The following is a 19,530-nucleotide window of genomic DNA, read 5'->3' on the forward strand; positions in this document are numbered from 1 at the left end:
GCTAGTGATCTCTGGAGCAGTGATAGGCAAAGCAGCGTGTTAAAGTGGAGGGGCTTTGGATTTCATCTCAATTTGAGCCCTGACTCTACCAACTGTGTGACCTTATACACAGCGCACAACCTCTCTGAGCCTCCATTTGCTCGTGGGCAAAATGGAGATAATAGGTTCAACCTCACAGGGTTTTTGTGAGGATTAAATGTTTGTAAAGCACCCAGCCTAACAATTGACATGGAACTGGCACTCAATAAATAGTTACTAACCCACACTGGCTCTATAAATAGCTGTCAAACAGGACAGACCCAGCCTGCATGAAGAGAATTCCATTGTGGATCCAGCCTTCAGGTCAGTACTGGCGCCGGAGTGAGAGGCAGTGGGATCATTAAACACACGCAAGGCTACAAAAGAAGGCAACACTAAATTTGAAGAGGCTGCTGCAAGACACATTTGTATCAAATGCTTCTGATGAATCATTTATTAGGCAGCCCCACTGTACCAAATCCTCTTGGTGGGTTGGTGCTTGGGAACATGGTCCCAGGCTTCCATTGAAGTAATAAGATCCTGCTCTCCATCCACAGACTCTCAACAGCTGGTGAGCGGGAGAACCTCGTGTAAACAGCTTCCTCTGAGTTCATTCCTCCGGGCTCATGGGACCAGTCACCTTCCCCTCAACTGAAAAATAAACACATCAAGAAAATGAATGCATCTCTCCTAGGGGAACACGACACAATGAGAAGCAATCAATAACAAGAAATAGTGTGGGATCATCTTTAGAGAAGACACTGTGAAATGTAAGAAGGCTAAACACACACACACACACACACACACACACACACACACACACACACACACTTAGGTTAACAGACAAGAAAGAGATCTGAGAGCCTGGGTTCAAATTCTGGTTTTGCCCCCTTATCAGCTGTTCATTTCTGGGCAAGTGATTCTACTTCTGTGCCTACATTTCCCCATTATAAAATGAAGATAATCATGGTAAGTTCCTTTAAGGTTTTTGTGAGGATTAAATGCATTACTAAGTAGACAGTGCTTAGAACAGTGCCTGACACTTAGTAATGAATACTAGGTTAGTGTTTGCCATTATTTGGTATCAGTATTACTCATTCACAAAGATGTTTTCAGAATAGCTGAACAACTGAGTCAAACACATAATGAATCAAATTCAAAACTAATCTGAAAAATCTGATTCTGTGGTACAGTCAAAGACCCAAACCCAAAATTCAAATAAAACTTTGGATTTTTCACTCCCGTGACTCAGCGGTGGGAGAGGTCAGACCAGGATGATGGGTGGTCCCGTAGTTCAATTCAAGGAACAGAATATCCTAATTCTTAGGAAATATACAATGAAGTAGTTAGGACTAAAGGGTCATGCTGTATGCAAATTGTTCTCAAGTAGTTAAAAAATACTAGATGTGCATACATATATATATGTATATATATATAGAGAGAGAGAGAGGGAGAAATGTTTAACAATAGGTGTAACAAGAGTCTATGGTGTTCAGTGTACAATTCTTATTCTTGCAGCTTTTCTGTAAGTTTGAAATCATTTCCAGATAAGTTTTAAAAAACCCATTAGGATGGGTTAAAAATAAAAAGAAGCACTGACTCAAGTTTGACGATCAAGCAAGCACTGGGCCGCTACAGGACAAGCAGAGGGGACAAGGCACAGTCTTGACAAGACACCAGGAGAGCCTGGACCTGGAACAAGGAAAGTGGTTCTGTGACTCAAATATCTAGTGGAACCAGGCAAACTAAGATCGTCTGATACAGCCGTCTCCGCAGGAGGCTCTGCTTGTCCCCAGGTGCCTAAAATAGGCTGTATGTGGCGCTAAGAATAACATTGCTTGAAACCTTTGCCATAAGCTCCATTTTAGGGCTTTAGTCTTAAGATTTTTGTTTCCCATGCCAGTTGTCGCCTCTTTGCTGATCCCCCTGCCTCAGCTTCTCCCCAACTTCAACCCATTTTGCAAACTGCTCGCAGAATAAATCCCTCAACTGTCGCTCTCACTATATCACCTCCTCACTCAGGAAATTACAATGGCTTCCTATTTTCCACAACCCAAATCTAAACCTTGCTGTCTTATCAGTTCCATATTTTCTGATTTTTATGTATTTTGATTTTCAGTTTCAGCTTTTTTCCCTGTCGCTGAAAATAACAGAACCTGGGATTCAACTGATACCCAATAGTGGTTGATGTTTAGTTGCAGTCATGTGGCCTGAGCACTAAGCTTATGCCAAAATTGTGATTTGTTTGAGATTGAGATAATAGTTCTTTCCTCCTATATATTTTTTAATTTAAATAAACTTAAATTTTAGAATAGATTTAGGTTTACAGGAAAGTTGCAAAGATAAAGAGTTTCCATATTCTCCACACACAGTTTCCCCTATTTTTAACATCTTACGCCACTATGGTACATTTGTCACAATGAATGAAGCCACACTGGTACATAGTTATTAACTAAACTCCATACTTTATTCGTATTTCATTAATTTCCCCTAATGTCCTTTTCTATTCCATGATTCCATCCAGGAGACCACATTACAGTTAGCTTTCCTCCTATTTTTAAATTGTAGAGTATTATTTGAAAAGCCAAATGTAAACAAAGTGTATAGTCTAACTGAATAAGATTTTATATGACACTTTGATGCAATATCTTTCCCACTACCCTTGAACACGAAAAAACTCACAGCATCTAACTCATCCCCAGGCGTGATTAGAACGTTTATCCTGAATTTTCTCCTATGTCAGATCCCTTGGGAACCCAGAACAGCCTTCTCAGATTTCATGTCCAAGACTACATCTAATTAGCTGGTCCAAGAAAGCTTTGCTTCCTATACAATGTAAAGGAATTCTCTACACAGTAACTCACATGGAGATTCCTGAAATCTCTTGTTTGACACAAACACATGGTGGTAAAATGGGCTTTCACTACCACCTGTGGAAAGTACCTCAGAAACAACACCACTGTATTATTCCCGCATGGGCCAGGAATACTAGTGTCCTGTATGGAAAATTGTGGTATCAACTGCCCTTAAACAGGCGGAGACTCTTCTCTCATTCAGTCATAGGGAGTCTACCTACCCCACTCACAGAGCTCATTAGCTCATGGAGCCAATGAACAGACAATGTTTTTTGTTTGTTTGTTTTTAAAGGAACTCCTTTATTTATTTATTTATGGCCGTGTTGGGTCTTGGTTTCTGTGCGAGGGCTTTCTCTAGTTGCGGCAAGCGGGGGCCAGTCTTCATCGCGGTGCGCGGGCCTCTCACTATCGCCGCCTCTTGTTGCGGAGCACAGGCTCCAGACGCGCAGGCTCAGTAATCGTGGCTCACGGGCCTAGTTGCTCCGCGGCATGTGGGATCTTCCCAGACCAGGGCTCGAACCCGTGTCCCCTGCATTGGCAGGCAGACTCTCAACCACTGCGCCACCAGGGAAGCCCAGCAGACAATGTTTAATCGCTCTTTCTAGCCACCGATTTGACACTGGATCTGCATTCTTTCCAACACCCTCATCTTTCTCTGCATAGCTGGAGTAGAAAGAAAAAATTCATGATAACATTTAACCAAGTGGCCACGTTTTTCCCATCAGGAGTGGGTAATTTCCCATTCTCTCTCTTAAGGAAGAGAGATAATACCACTTCCTAGAAAAATTTCTTAGATGGAACCTGAATTTAAGTACAATATCCTTTAGCATCCTGCTAAGGGCTAATAGCTATAAAGATTTCAGATAACAAAAATATTTGAAAAGTAACAACAAAGCTTTCCAAATGAAATACTTGGCATAGAATTTTAAATAGGCAACATAGGATTTTTATCACTTTTATTTTTAAAAATTTTTGATGTTTCCCTTGTCTGTTAAAAAAAACCCAATATAAAATTAAAGGGAATTTTGAAAAAAGAAAAATTAATTTGTAATTCTGCCATCCTCACATACCTGTTTTCAGGTTTATGACTCCCCTTTTGTCTTTCTCCACAGCATGTGCCCCTTTCACCTTGCATTATTTTAGACACATTCCCTGTGTTTCTGGTATTCATGTAATTTTTCAATGGTTACATAACATTTCATTAAGCAGATGTATAATTATTATTTAAACATTTCCCTAATGTGCTCGATGAGGGCAAAGACTTCTGTTTTCATCACCTCTGTACCCTCAGCATTTAAAACAATGCTGGCAAAAAGTAGACACTCAATACATATTTGTTGAATAAAAAGTAAGTTCAAATGGTTTCAAATTTTTACTCATATATTATTATTATTTTTCAAATTTCATCTTGCCTTCTTTTGACTTGTTAATTTTTCTCACTCTACCTCCATGAAATAAAAAGTTTATTATGATTATTTTCTCTTTTTAATGTAGAAAACATTGAGTGATCAATTTTCTTTGATGATGATTGGTATGATTCCATGTAAATCCCTTGTGTATTTGAAATGTCTTTATTCTATCCTCACATTTATTTCATAGTTTGTATAGATTATAGAGTTCTACAGTGGAAATCATTTTCCCTCTGAATTTTGAAATTGTCTTTTCATTTTCTTTTAGCTCTCAGTGCTCTCTTGAGAAAGCCAATGTTGTTCTGATTCTTTATCCTTTTTCTACGTATAATGTTTCTCCCCTTCCCTTCTCTCTTTCTCTCCCTCTCTCCCGCCCTCTGTTCCTCCTCCAACCTCTTTTCCCTGAATCTTCCTCTTTTAAAACACCAAACTTTTTAATGAATACAATCTTCTCTATTATGTATCTTTTTTTTTTAAATAAATTTATTTATTTTTGGCTGTGTTGGATCTTCGTTTCTGTGCAAGGGCTTTCTCTAGTTGCGGCAAGCGGGGGCCACTTTTCATCCTGGTGCGCGGGCCTCTCACTGTCGCGGCCTCTCTTGTTGCAGAGCACAGGCTCCAGACGCGCAAGCTCAGTAGTTGTGGCTCATGGGCCTAGTTGCTCCGCGGCATGTGGGATCCTCCCAGACCAGGGCTCGAACCCGTGTCCCCTGCATTGGCAGGCAGATTCTCAACCACTGTGCCACCAGGGAAGCCCTATTATGTATCTTAATTTAGTAATTTTTTAAAAAGTGTTCTTGCATCTTACAGTCTGTTTCCTCCAAGTCATTTTGTTGTTGTTGTTTTCTCTTTGTTTTGGTCTCTGTCTTTCATGGTAGAGACTTGCCTCAGGGGTCTGGTAATTCTTATTTAAGAATGGGGCACTAACTATATTCAATATCTTGTAATAATCTATAATGGAAAAGAATCTGAAAAAGAATATACAATATATATATATAACTGAATCACCTTGCTGTACACCAGAAACTAACACAACATTGTAAATCAACTATACTTCAATTAAAAAAAAAAAAAAAGAATGGGGCACTAAAAACTAATTGGAAGCTTTGTATTTGTGGGTAGATTTTGGAATTGAAGAGCTTTACTACAGGGTGATCTCGCTGGGCCATTTAGTTGGAGAACTCTGGGTGTCAACATCTTTAGGTATTTTCCTTTGGCCTAGTCAGATTCCCCAGAGAATAATCTTCCAATCTCATGCTTGGTGGGTGAAGGCCTGGTTGCTAGATTTCTGCGAGCTCAGAGGGGGAAGGAGGCCACAGGTCCTCTACTTTCAGTATGTAGACTTCCCCTTAACCCCCTAATTTTACTATGATTCCCTGCTTCTGATGCCACCCTACGTCCTGTTTTACCCTCTTCAGAGATTCCCCGCCAATTGTCTGCTGGGGATGAAAAGGGGCCTGACTTCACAGAATAGAGGATGGTGTCTGGAAAAATTAATTTTTTTAGTATACCTTTAAAAATTTAATTATAACAAATACAATAAAGTGCACAAATCTTACATGACTAATGAATTTTTACACATGTATGTATCCATGTAACACCATCTAGATTGACATATAGACTATTTCCAGCACCCAAGAAGACTCCCTCATGACCCCTTCCAGTCAAAGCACTCCCTAAAGTAACCACTATTCTGATATCTTTTACCATAGATTAGTTTTGCCTGTTCTTAATCTTGATTTAACCATTAAATCACACTGTGTGTATTCTTTTGTGTCTAGCTTTCTGCTCAACATTATATCTGTGAGATTTATTCATATTGGTTCAAGTTAGCTGTAGTTCATTATTTTTCGTATCTGTGTAGTTTGCCATCATATGAATATACCACAATTTATTAATCCATTCAACTGTTGTGGAAACTTGAGGTGTTTCCAGTTTGAGGCTCTTACAAATAATCCTTCCATGAACATCATTGAACTTGTCTTTTGGTGCACATGTGCATGCATTTCTGTCAGATACATAACCAGGAGTGGACTTGCCAGATCTTAGGACATATTTATTTTTAGCTTTAATCATACAGCCAAACAAGTTTCCAGTGTGCTTGTACTGATTTATTTTCCCACAAGCAGTGTATGAGAGTTCCAATTGCTCCACAACTTAGTCAACACCTTGAATTTTAGCCATTCTGGTGGGTGGGTAGTCGTGTCTCATTATGGTTTTAATTTGCATATCCCCAATAACTAAAGATGTTAAGCATCATTTTATTTGCTCATTGGACATTGGACTATCCTCTTTTGTGATGTGCCTATTCAAGTCTTTTACCCATTTGGGTTACCTGTCTTTATCTTCTTGATTTGCAGAAGTTCTTTATACATTTTAGGTGAGTCCATTTTTAAGTGTGTTTTGCAAATATTTTTCCAGTCTGTGGTTTACGTTTTCTCTCTTTTAATGCTGTCTTCTGACAGACAGAAGTTTTTGATTTTTATTATGTCCAATGGAAGGCTCCATTTTAAACAACTTAAAAAGGAATGATTTCATTTAAAAGTCTGGTCCGTCTTCCTGAGTTCACTTTAATGTACTGTAATAAAACTTATGCTGAGCAGAAAACCATCTTTGCTCCAGGGTTCAGGATGATGAGTCTTGTTCCAGCTGTCATCAAGATTAAACATTACCAGACACAAACTATATTATGCTACTACAGGCAACAGCAAAGAGGAAGAGAGGGATCAGTCTTTGGTTGTTCTAGGAGACCATACTGCAACAAAGCTTTGATCTCTAAAGACAGACGGACAAAGCTTCCAGGCCCAGGGAATCATTGTCTCTACCCCTTTCTTTATACATCACTTGTTAATAATCTGATATCATTTTGGATGTTTTATGCAATCCTGAATACTCCTGTGCCCCCATCTTCAACAAAGTGGAACAGAAAGACAAGCATTTTATTATATACAAATGATAAGATTTTATTACCTTTAACAAGGAGTGGCCTGAACAGATACTGTAGTTGGCCTACTAGCTAATTATTGACAAAGAGAAGGGCTATAATCAACTGTTCACGAACTAGAGCCACCATTCAACTGTTTTTGACCAGAAAAAGATAATCTCATACAGTCAGTGTACTGTTTTTGGTAACTTTGCAAATAGTTTATGTTGGAGGTAGGCCAGAAATAAAAGGCCTCAAATCAAAGCTGCTTTATCGTGCATGGTACAGAGGAGGGGCTCAATAAACATTTACCAGATGAATTTGAGGAGGCTGAGATGAGTGTATGGAGTTATATTTGCCTAAAATTGACAAGGCTTCAAATTCTTTTATCCACACTATATGGGCTGGAATTTGGGCCTAATTTGTCAATTTGTCTCTAAGCAGACTAGAGTTCCACCTTCTTTTCAGGCGCGTGTCCCTCTTATGACCCTCATGTCTTAGAGGTGATGTCAGTCTCCTACCCACGCCAGGCAACAGGTAAGAAGCATGGGCCAGTGTTCAACTATACTCCAGGCACTTGTTAGAGAACAAAATGTACTCATTTCACTCCAGTATTCATCAAAAACTCAGCAAAGACATAAATTCCAATGGAATAGAACTGCAAGTCCAGCAGCAAACCCATACATCCATAGTCAATTAATTTTGGCCTTGATAAGAATGCCAAGACCATTTCATGGGGAAAGAATCGTCTTTCAACAAAGAGTGACGGGACACCTGGATACCCGCATACAAAAGAAGAAAGTTGAACACATACCTTATACCATGCACAAAATTAACTAAAAATAGATGAAAGATCTAAATATATAAGCTAAAACTATAAAATTCTCAGAAGAAAAAGAAAGACTAAATCTTTACAACCTAGGTAATGGTTTCTTATATATGACAAGAAAAGAAAAAGCAACCAAAGAAAAAATACATAATTGGACTTCATCAAAATTAAACACTTTTATGCTTTAAAGGACACTATAAGAAAGAGAAGAAAACAACCCACAGAGTGGGAGAAAATATTTGCAAATCAGATATCTGATAAGGATCTGGTATCCATAGTATGGAAAGAAATATTATGCTCAACAACAAAAAGACAAACTATCCTATTAAAACATGGGCAAAGCACCTGAATAGACATTTCTCTTAAGAAGATATACAAACGGCCAATAAATATATGGAAAAGTGCTTAAAATCATTAGTCATTAGGAAAATGCAAAGCAAAACCAAAATGAGATACCACTTCACACCCACTAGGATGGCTACAATCAAAAAGATGGAAAATAACACATATTGGCAAAGATGGAGAAATTGGAACCTTCGTACATAGCTGCTGGGAATGTAAAATGGTGCAGCTGCTGTGTAATATGGTTTGGCAGTTCCTCAAAAAGTTAGACACAGTTACCACATGACCTAGCAATTCCATTCCAAGGTATATACCTAAGATAATTGAAAACATATATCCACACAAAAACTCGTACACAAATGTTCATAGCAGCATTATTCGTAATAGTTAAAAGGTGAGAACCTAAATATCCATCAACTGACGAATGAATAAACAATACGTGGTATATTATACAATGGAATATTATTCAGTCATAAAAAGGAGTCAAGTACTGGTATATGCTACAACTTGGTTAAACCTCTAAAACATTATGCTAAGTTAAAGAAGCCAGACAAAAGAGTCTACATATTGTATGATTCCATTTACATGAAATATCCAGAACAGGCAAATTCATAGAGAAAAAAAGTAGATTGGTGGTTGCCTGGTGCTGAGTGAGGGGAAGAGGTATTGACTGCTAAAAGACATGGGGTTTCTTTTTGGGATGAGGAAAATGTTCTGGAGTTAGATCATAGTCATGGTTGCACAGCTTTGTGACTGCTAAAAACCATGAATAGTACACTAAAATGGTAAATTTTATGATATGTAAATTATATCTCAATAAAAAAAGAGAAAAGAACTATGAAAAACTTTAGTAAGAAATTATTTAGCTCCACATAATAAGAACTGTAGTTAAAGCACACAAACACAGACACATAAAAAGACACGAAAGAAGATTTAAACAAAACTGATATAAAATCAAAGTTCTGCATGGGAAGAATTATTTTAAAAATTATTTTCTCCAAATTAATTTATATACCTAATAGTCTTCTAATTAAAATTGCAAAGGCCTTTTTGGCAGATGGTAAACAGTTGATAAGTGATTTTATGCCAAAGGATAAAAAGTATTATACAGAAAAATGAAAGATATTAACCGAGACAGAGAATATGGTGGTGGAGTTAGTTACACTTTTACATATGTAGTTCAAGGAAGGCTTCACTGATGAGGTAACATCTGTACTGAGACATGAAGCAAGTGAGGGCAGGAGATGTGGCAGCAAGTACAAAAGCCCTGAGATATGCCTGCTTATACAAAGAACAGCAAGGGGCCAACGCGTCTGGTGGCTAGAGTGGAGTGAATGAAGAGGAGTTAGCAGGAAATGATTTGAGAGCAGTAATAGATGAGTGTGTGGGTGTGAATCATGTAGGGATTCTGAAATTTATTCAGAGTGAGATGACAAGCCATTGGAGAGTTCTGAGCAAAAGAGTGATGGGATATAGCAGATTTTCAAAGCATAACTCTGACTCCTGTGTTGAGAATAGGTAAGGGGATAAGGCTGGAATCAGGAAGACAAGTTAGGAACCTATTGCAATTTTTCAGGCAAGAAGTAAATGGTGGCAGCAGTGGAGGAGGTGAGAAGCGATTGCATTATGAATCTTTATGAAAAAATAGAGTCCGAACTGCTGCTGGACTGTATGTGAAGTATGAGAGAAAAAGAGTGGTCAAGGATCATCGTATGGCTTTCATTCTCAACAAATGGAAGGTCAGTGTTGCTGTTTACGGAGAAGGGAGTTTGGTTTGGGAATGTTAAGTGAGACATAGTTATTATAAATCCATGGTGATGGCAGGTAGGCCACTGGAATGGCCTAAAGTGAATCTAAATTTCATCTGGTAGAAAAATGAGCAAGCGTTGCTAAGTAAAATTTCAATGTGAAGATTAATGTAGGGAATTGTCCTTACAGATATGAAAGTGCAATCTAAAACTACAATAAATAAAACTGGCACAAGAAATCCAAAAGAGATGGATGAAACTAGAGATATACCTTGAAATGGTTCCTAAAAGGCCTCTGTGCATTTGCATATTTAAGTGTGATGTTTTCACTATTTGTAACGAAATCTTGGATGATGATTAATCTCTAACTTTGAGGTATGTACTTTTCCCAGAAACATCTTTATTGTTTTTCCCTCAATATTCATAATTATTGTCAAGAAATTAAATACAGAAAACCCTACCTTCAAATCCCTCAAACCTTTGAGATAATCTAGTTTTATATCCTTCCAGATCTCCCTTCTAAGGCATGAGATGAATTGTGTGCTCTGTGGTTGTGTATCACTTAGCTGTGAGTGAGTCAAGCTAATGCCCATTGTGAAGATATTAATGCAGCTTCATTTCATTTTTCAGTCAAATTCCCAGTATCTCATTACAGCTTTCTACACTGTTCAAGACCATCAAGATTTATTGAAGTATGCAATAACTTTACCAATATCATAGTCATAATCATAGTAGCTAATATGTACTGTACTGGAGGTTTTCCAGGTTATATACCTCATGCTAAATGCTCTGCATGCACCATGTAACATAATCCTCCCTACAATCCCTCTTTCATACATGGGGAAACCAAGGATTCAATGGGCTAAGTAACTTGCTCAAGACCAAAAAAACAGCAGAGCCAGGATCTGAACCCAGATGTGGCTGAGCACAAAGTCCATCTATTAGCTACTATACTTCTTGGAATATTAAGGATCTACTACATATGGTAAAATATGTTCACAAATCAATGGAGGAAGGAACAAATACCTAATAAATTGGTGAAAAATTTGTTAAATATTCACCATGTGCCTCACTTCATATTTTATTTAGTCTTTTGCTTGTTTTCTTTTCTAGTTTTTTTTACATTTTTTCAAATTTTTATTTATTTATTTTTTATACAGCAGGTTCTTATTAGTTATCTATTTTATACATATTAATGTATATATGTCAATCCCAATCTCCCAATTCATCCCACCACCACCCCCACTTGTCCCCCTTGGAGTCCATACATTTGTTCTCTACATCTGTTTCTCTATTTCTGCCTTGCAAACTGGTTCATCTGTACCATTTTTCTAGATTCCACATATATGCATTAATATACGATATTTGTTTTTCTCTTTCTGACTTACTTCACTCTGTATGACAGTCTCTAGGTCCATCCACATCTCTACATATGACTCAACTTCGTTCCTTTTTATGGCTGAGTAATATTCCATTGTATATATGTACCACAACTTCTTTATCCATTCGTCTGTCGATGGGCATTTAGGTTGCTTCCATGACCTGACTATTGTAAATAGTGCTGCAATGAACATTGGGGTGCATGTGTCTTTTTGAATTATGGTTTTCTCTGGGTATATGCCCAGTAGTGGGATTGCTGGGTCATATGGTAATTCTATTTTTAGCTTTTTAAGGAATCTCCATACTGTTCTCCATAGTGGCTGTATCAATTTACATTCCCACCGACAGTGCAAGAGGGTTCCCTTTTCTCCATACCCTCTCCAGCATTTGTTGTTTGTAGATTTTCTGATGATGCCCATTCTAATTGGTGGGAGGTGATACCTCATTGTAGTTTTTTATTTCTTCTTTCTTAAAAAAATTAATTAATTAATTTATTTATTTTTGGCTGTGTTGGGTCTTCGTTTCTGTGCAAGGGCTTTCTCCAGTTGCGGCAAGCGGGAGCCACTCTTCATCGCGGTGCGCGGGCCTCTCACTGCCGCAGCCTCTCCCGTTGTGGAGCACAGGCTCCAGACACGCAGGCTCAGTAGTTGTGGCTCAGGGGCCTAGCCGCTCCGTGGCATGTGGGATCTTCCTGGACCGGGGCACGAACCCATGTCCCCTGCATTGGCAGGCGGATTCCTAACCACTACGCTGCCAGGGAAGCCCACCTCATTGTAGTTTTGATTTGCATTTCTCTAATAATTAGTGATGCTGAGCAGCTTTTCATGTGCCTCTTGGCCATCTGTATGTCTTCTTTGGAGAAATGTCTACTTAGGTATTCTGCCCATTTTTTGATTGGGTTGTTTGTTTTTTTAATATTGAGCTGCATAAGCTGTTTATATATTTTGGAGATTAATCCTTTGTCCATTGATTTGTTTGCAAATATTTTCTCCCATTCTGAGGGTTGTCTTTTCATCTTGTTTCTAGTTTCCTTTGCTGTGCAAAAGATTTTAAGTTTCATTAGGTCCCATTTGTTTATTTTTGTTTCTACTTTCATTACTCTAGGAGGTGGGTCAAAAAAGATCTTGTGGTGATTTATGTCAAACAGTGTTCTTCTTATGTTTTCCTCTAAGAGTTTTATAGTATCCGGTCTTACATTTAGGTCTTTAATCCATTTTGAGTTTATTTTTGTGTATGGTGTTAGGGAGTGTTCTAGTTTCATTCTTTTTCATGGAGCTGTCCAGTTTTCTCAGCATAACTTATTGAAGCGATTGTCTTTTCTCCATTATATATCCTTGCCTCTTTTGGCATAGATTAGTTGACCATAGGTGCATGGGTTTATCTCTGGGCTTTCTATCCTGTTCCATTGACCTATATTTCTATTTTTGTGCCAGTACCATATTGTCTTGATTACTGTAGCTTTAGAGTATAGTCTGAAGTCAGGGAGTCTGATTCCTCCAGCTCCATTTATTTCTCTCAAAATTGCTTTGGCTATTCAGGGTCTTTTGTGTCTCCATATGAATTTTAAGATTTTTTTGTTCTATTTCTGTAAAAAATGCCATTGGTAATTTGATAGGGATTGCATTGAATCTGTTGATTGTTTTGGGTAGTATAGTCATTTTCACAATATTGATTCTTCCAATCCAAGAACATGGTATATCTCTCCATCTGTTTGTGTCATCTTTGATTTCTTTCATCAGTGTCTGATAGTTTTCTGAGTACAGGTCTTTTACCTCCTTAGGTAGGTTTATTCCTAGATATTTTATTCTTTTTTGTTGCAGTGGTGAATAGGATTGTTTCCTTAATTTCTCTTTCTGATCTTTCATTGTTAGTGTATAGGAATGCAAGAGATTCCTGTGCATTAATTTTGTATCCTGAAACTTTACCAAATTCATTGATTAGCTCCAGTAGTTTTCTGGTGGCATCTTTAGGATTATCTGTGTATAGTATCATGTCATCTGCAAACAGTGACAGTTTTACTTCTTTTCCAATTTGTATTCCTTTTATTTCTTTTTTTTCTCTGCCATGGCTAGGACTTCCAAAACTATGTTGAATAATAGTGGCGAGAGTGGACATCCTTGTCTTGTTCCTGATCTTAGAGGGAATGCTTTCAGTTTTTCACCACTGAGAATGATTGCTGTGGGTTTGTCATATATGGCCTCTATTATGTTGAGGTAGTTTCCCTCTATGCCCACTTTCTGGAGAGTTTTTATCATAAATGGGTGTTGAATTTTGTCAAAAGATTTTTCTGCATCTATTGAGATGATCATATGGTTTTTATTCTTCAGTCAATATGGTGTATCACATTGATTGATTTGTGTATATTGGAGAATCCTTGCATCCCTGGGATAAATCCCACTTGATCATGGTGTATGATTCTTTTAATGTGCTGTTGGATTCTGTTTGCTACTATTTTGTTGAGGATTTTTGCATCTATATTCATCAGTGATATTTGTCTGTAATTTTCTTTTTTTGTAGTATCTTTGTCTGATTTGGTATCACGGTGATGGTGGCCTCATAGAATGCGTTGGGCAGTGTTCCTCCTTCTGCTATATTTTGGAAGAGTTTGAGAAGGATGGGTGTTAGCTCTTCTCTAAATGTTTGATAGAATTCACCTATGAAGCCGTCTGATCCTGGACTTTTGTTTGTTGGAAGATTTTAAATCACAGTTTCAATTTCATTACTTGTGATTGGTCACTTCATATTTTCCATTTCTTCCTGGTTCAGTCTTGGAGGGTTATACCTTTCTAAGAATTTGTCCACTTCTTCCAGGTTGTCCATTTTATTGGCATAGAGTGGCTTGTAGTAGTCTCTTAGGATGCTTTGTATTTCTGTGGTGTCCATTGTAACTTCTCCTTTTTCATTTCTAATTTTATTGATTTGAGTCCTCTCCTTCTTTTTCTTGGTGAGTCTGGCTAATGGTTTATCAATTTTGTTTATCTTCTCATAGAACCAGCTTTTAGTTTTATTGGTCTTTGCTATTGTTTTCCTTGTTTCTATTTCATTTATTTCTGCTCTGATCTTTATTAGTTTTGTTAGTTCTTGTTTTTCTAGTTCCTTTAGGTGTAAGGTTAGATTTTTTATTTGAGATTTTTCTTGTTTGTTGAGGCAGGATTGTATTGCTATAAACTTCCCTCTTAGAACTGCTTTTGCTGCCTCCCATAGGTTTTGGATCATCGTGTTTTCTTTGTCATTTGTGTCTAGGTATTTTTTTGGTTTCCTCTTTGATTTCTTCAGTGATCTCTTGGTTATTTAGTAACGTATTGTTTAGCCTCCATGTGTTTGTGGTTTTTACTTTTTTTTCCCCGTAATTTATTTCTAATCTTATAGCATTGTGCTCGGAAAAGATGACTGATATGATTTCAATTTTCTTAAATTTACTGAGGCTTGATTTGTGACCAAAGATGTGATCTATCCTGGAGAATGTTCTGTGTGCACTTGAGAAGAAAGTGTAATCTGCTGTTTTTGGATGGAATGTCCTATAAATATCAAATAAATCTATGTGTTCTATTGTGTCATTTAAAGCTTGTGTTTCCTTATTAATTTTCTGTCTGGATGATCTGTCCATTGGTGTAAGTGAGGTGTTAAAGTCCCCCATTATTATTGTGTTACTGTCTATTTCCTCTCTTAAAACTGTTAGCAGTTGCTTTATGTATTGAGGTGCTCCTATGCTGGGTGCATATATATTTAGAATTGTTATATCTTCTTGGAGTGATCCCTTGATCATAATGTAGTATCCTTCCTTGTCTGTTGTAATAGTCTTTATTTTAAAGTCTATTTTATCTGATATGAGTATTGCTACTCCAGCTTTCTTTTGATTTCCATTTGCACGGAATCTTTTTCCATCCCCTCACTTTCAGTCTGTATGTGTCCCTAGGTCTGAAGTGGGTCTCTTGTAGACAGCATATATAAGGGTCTTGTTTTTGTATCCATTCAGCTAGCCTGTGTCTTTTGGTTGGAGCATTTAATCCATTCACATTTAAGGTAATTATCGATATGTATGTTCCTGTTACCATTTTCTTAATTGTTTTGGGTTTATTTTTGTAGGTCCTTTTCTTCTCTTGTGTTTCCCACTTAGAGAAGTTCCTTTAGCATTTGTTGTAGAGCTGGTTTGGTGGTGCTGAATTCTCTTAGCTTTTGCTTGTGTAAAGCTTTTGATTTCTCCATCAAATCTGAATGAGATCCTTGCTGGGCAGAGTAATCTTGGTTATAGATGCTTCCCTTTCATCCCTTTAAATATATCATGCCACTTCCTTCTGGCTTACAGAGTTTCTGCTGAGAAATCAGCTATTAACCTTTTGGGAGTTCCCTTGTATGTTATTTGTTGTTTTTGCCTTGTTGTTTTAATAATTTTTCTTTGTCTTTAATTTTTGTCAACTTGATTACTATGTGTCTCGGTGTTTTTCTCCTTGGTTTTATCCTGCCTGGGACTCTGTACACTTCCTGGCCTTGGGTGGCTATTCCCTTTCCCATGTTAGGGAATTTTTCAACTATAATCTCTTCAAATATTTTCTTCGGTCCTTTCTCTCTCTCTTCTCCTCTGGAACCCCTATAATGCGAATGTTGGTGTGTTTCATGTTGTCCCAGAAGTCTCTTAGGCTGTCTTCATTTCTTTTCATTCTTTTTTCTTTATTGTGTTCTGTGGCACTGAATTCCACCATTCTGCCTTCCAGGTCACTTATCCATTCTTCTGCCTCAGTTATTCTGTTATTGATTCCTTCTAGCATATTTTTCATTTCAATTATTGTATTGTTCATCTCTGTTTGTTTGTTCTTTAATTCTTCTAGGTGTTTGCTCTTTAATTCTTCTAGGTTTTTGTTAAGCATTTCTTGCATCTTCTCAATCTTTGCCTCTGTTGTTTTTCCGAGGTCTTGGATCATCTTCACTATCATTATTCTGAATTCTTTTTCTGGAAGATTGCCTATCTCCACCTCATTTAGTTGTTTTTCTGGGGTTTTATCTTGTTCCTTCATCTGGTACATAATCCTCTGCATTTTCATTTTGTTTATCTTTCTGTGAATGTGGTTTTCGTTCCACAAGCTGCAGGATTGTACTTCTTCTTGCTTCTGCTGTCTGCCCTCTGGTGGATGAGTCTATCTAAGAGGCTTGTGCAAGCTTCCTGATGGGAGGGACTGGTGGTGTGTAGAGCTGGGTGTTGCTCTGGTAGACAGAGCTCAGTAAAACTTTAATCCACTTGTCTGCTGATGGGTGGAGCTGGGTTCCCTCCCTGTTGGTTGTTTGGCCTGAGGCAACCCAGCACTGGAGGCTCCAGGCATTTTGGTGGGGCTAATGGCAGACTCAGGGAGGTCTCACGCCAAGGAGTACTTCCCAGAACTTCTGCTACCAGTGTCCTTGTCCCCGTGGTGAGCCACATCCACCCCCTGCCTCTGCAGGAGACCCTCTAACACCAGCAGGTAGGTCTGGTTCAGTCTCCTGTGGGGTCTCTGCTCTTTCCCCCTGGGTCCTGACGCACACACTACTTTGTGTGTGCCCTCCAAGAGCGTAGTCTCTGTTTCCCCCAGTCCTGCCGAAGTCCTACAATCAAATCCCGCTAGCCTTCCAAGTCTGATTCTCTAGGAATTCCTCCTCCCGTTGCCGGACCTCCAGGTCGGGAAGCCTGACGTGGGGCTCAGAACCTTCACTCCAGTGGGTGGACTTCTGTGGTATAGTTGTTCTCCAGTTTGTGAGTCACCCACCCAGCGGTTATGGGATTTGATTTTATTGTGATTGTGCCCCTCCTACCGTCTCATTATGGCTTCTCCTTTGTCTTTGGATGTGGGGTATCTTTTTTGAGTTCCAGTGTCTTCCTGTCTATGATTGTTCAGCAGTTAGTTATGATTCCTGTGCTCTCGCTAGAGGGAGTGAGTGCACATCCTTCTACTCCACCATTTTGAGCCCATCCACAGTCCTCACTTCATATAATATCCTAAAATTATTTACAGCTATTAAGATATATGAAAGATAAAGACATAAAACTATTAAAAATAGAATATAAATTATACCTTATCTTTAAAAAGAAAAAAATTGAAAAATATCAAAGAAAAGATAGATAAGTATTTTACTGATTTAGAGGCTTAAGGAGAGACTTTTGAACAGAAAAAAAATATAGGAGAAAATAACACAAAATAAATTATGAATTTGTTTACCATGAAATTTAAATCATTTACATGTAAAAATATCACTAACAATATTAAAAGACAAATTATACAGAAGGAAAAATATTTTCCATTAATGTGAGTGAAAAAGTCCTAATATATAAAAATCTTTTATCCAACAGTAAGAAAAGTCATGATATCTCAGTAGCAAAATGGGCAAAGGACATGAATAGAGAATTTATAGAAGAGGAAATAAAAGGGTTGATAAATAAATGCAAAATATTTAATTTGCTAATAAAAGAAGGCAAATGAAAACAACCAAGGACTGTCATCTTTTGCTTTAGGTTGATCAAAGGTGAATGAGAATAATGTCATGAGTATCTGCCAGGTATGGGAAGACAGGGACATTCATACACACAGTACAAATGCAAAGTGGTAGAACCTTTCTAGAGAGTGATTTGGTAAAATGTATCAACCTTCATAAAGAAGTACCCTCACCTCTTCATCTAGTAATATTATTTCCAGAAGTCTATTCTAAGGAAATAATCAGCAGTGTGACAAATGTATCTCTACAGTAAAAGGGTTATAAGTAATCTAAAAATTTAGGGACTTCCCTGGTGGCACAGTGGTTAAGACTCTGGCTGCCAATGCAGGGGACATGGGTTCGATCCCTGGTCTGGGAAGATTCCACATGCCGTGGAGCAACTAAGCCCATACTCCACAACTACTGAGCCTGTGCTCTACAGCCTGCAAGCCATAACTACTGAGCCTGCGAGGCACAACTACTGAAGGCCGCATGCCTAGAGCCCCTGCTCTGCAGCAGGAGAAGCCACCAAAATGAGAAGCCCGTGCATCACAATGAAGAGTAGCCCCTGCTTGCCACAACTAGAGAAAGCCAGCACGCAGCAACGAAGACCCAACTCAGCCAAAAATAAATAAATAAATAAATAAATATATAAATATTCTATAAAAGTTTAATAAAAAATTAATATAAGGGAATATAAATCCACTAGTAAAAATCATGTTTTTTTTTTAACATCTTTATTGGAGTATAATTGCTTTACAATGGTGTGTTAGTTTCTACTTTATTACAAGGTGAATCAGCTACACATATACATATATCCCCATATCTCTTCCCTCTTGCATCTCCCTCCCTCCCACCCTCCCTATTCCACCCCTCTAGGTGGTCACAAAGCACCGAGCTGATCTCCCTGTGCTATGCGACTGCTTCCCACTAGCTAGCTATTTTACATTTGGTAGTGTATATATGTCCATGTCACTCTCTCACTTTGTCCCAGCTTACCCTTCCCCCTCCCCATGTCCTCAAGTCCATTCTCTAGTAGGTCTGCATCTTTATTCCCATCTTGCCCTTGGTTCTTCAAGACCATTTTTTTTGAAGAATATTTAATGATATGAAACATGCTTTATACATATATATGACATATATAATGTTATATAATGTTAAGTGACAAGGACAGGATATGAAAGTTTCTATATATCTATATTTTATTATCAACCGTGAAAATCGGTATAGATATGTAGATAAATAAAATCAGTATAAATATGTAGATATATATATACACAAATATATATAGAAGGAAATACACAAAAATCATAAAAGTAGTTATTCCGGTTAGATGGATGCACACGGTTTTTCTGTCTTTTCTGGAAACATTTGCTATGTATTTTAAAATAAAAATGTGCTACTTTAATGATCAGGAATAAAAATGATAACAAACAATAGCCTTTCAAAAGTTCATTTCATTTTGTCTAACAAGTCATTGAAGTTCTGGGAATGTATCCTTAACAATGGGCAGAGATATAGACAAAGATTTCTATACAAAGATGATCATTTTAGCATTGTTAATAATCCCCTAATTTTGAGAGGCAAC

The 19,530-nt window shown here is 37.8% G+C and overlaps 1 protein-coding gene across 3 annotated transcripts in view; it reads right to left on the bottom strand.

The window, feature by feature from the left end:
* Nucleotides 1-443: 443 nt before the first annotated feature.
* SLC44A1 (solute carrier family 44 member 1) overlaps nucleotides 444-19,530 on the bottom strand; it is a 210,480-nt gene continuing 191,393 nt past the window's right edge. For 2 of the 3 annotated variants that reach the window (XR_014266181.1, XM_082471199.1), the window contains one exon: nucleotides 444-669. Coding sequence is in view for 2 of the 3 variants with exons in the window: in XM_082471199.1 (XP_082327325.1) it covers nucleotides 655-669 (15 nt within the window). In the remaining variant the exon portion in view is untranslated. Of the gene's footprint in view, nucleotides 670-3,312; nucleotides 3,537-19,530 lie in introns of those variants that run through there. The other variant, XM_082471198.1, reaches the window with a different exon arrangement.

Source organism: Balaenoptera physalus (genome assembly GCF_965194825.1).
Source record: "Balaenoptera physalus genome assembly, chromosome: 7".
Classification (NCBI taxonomy): domain Eukaryota; kingdom Metazoa; phylum Chordata; class Mammalia; order Artiodactyla; family Balaenopteridae; genus Balaenoptera; species Balaenoptera physalus.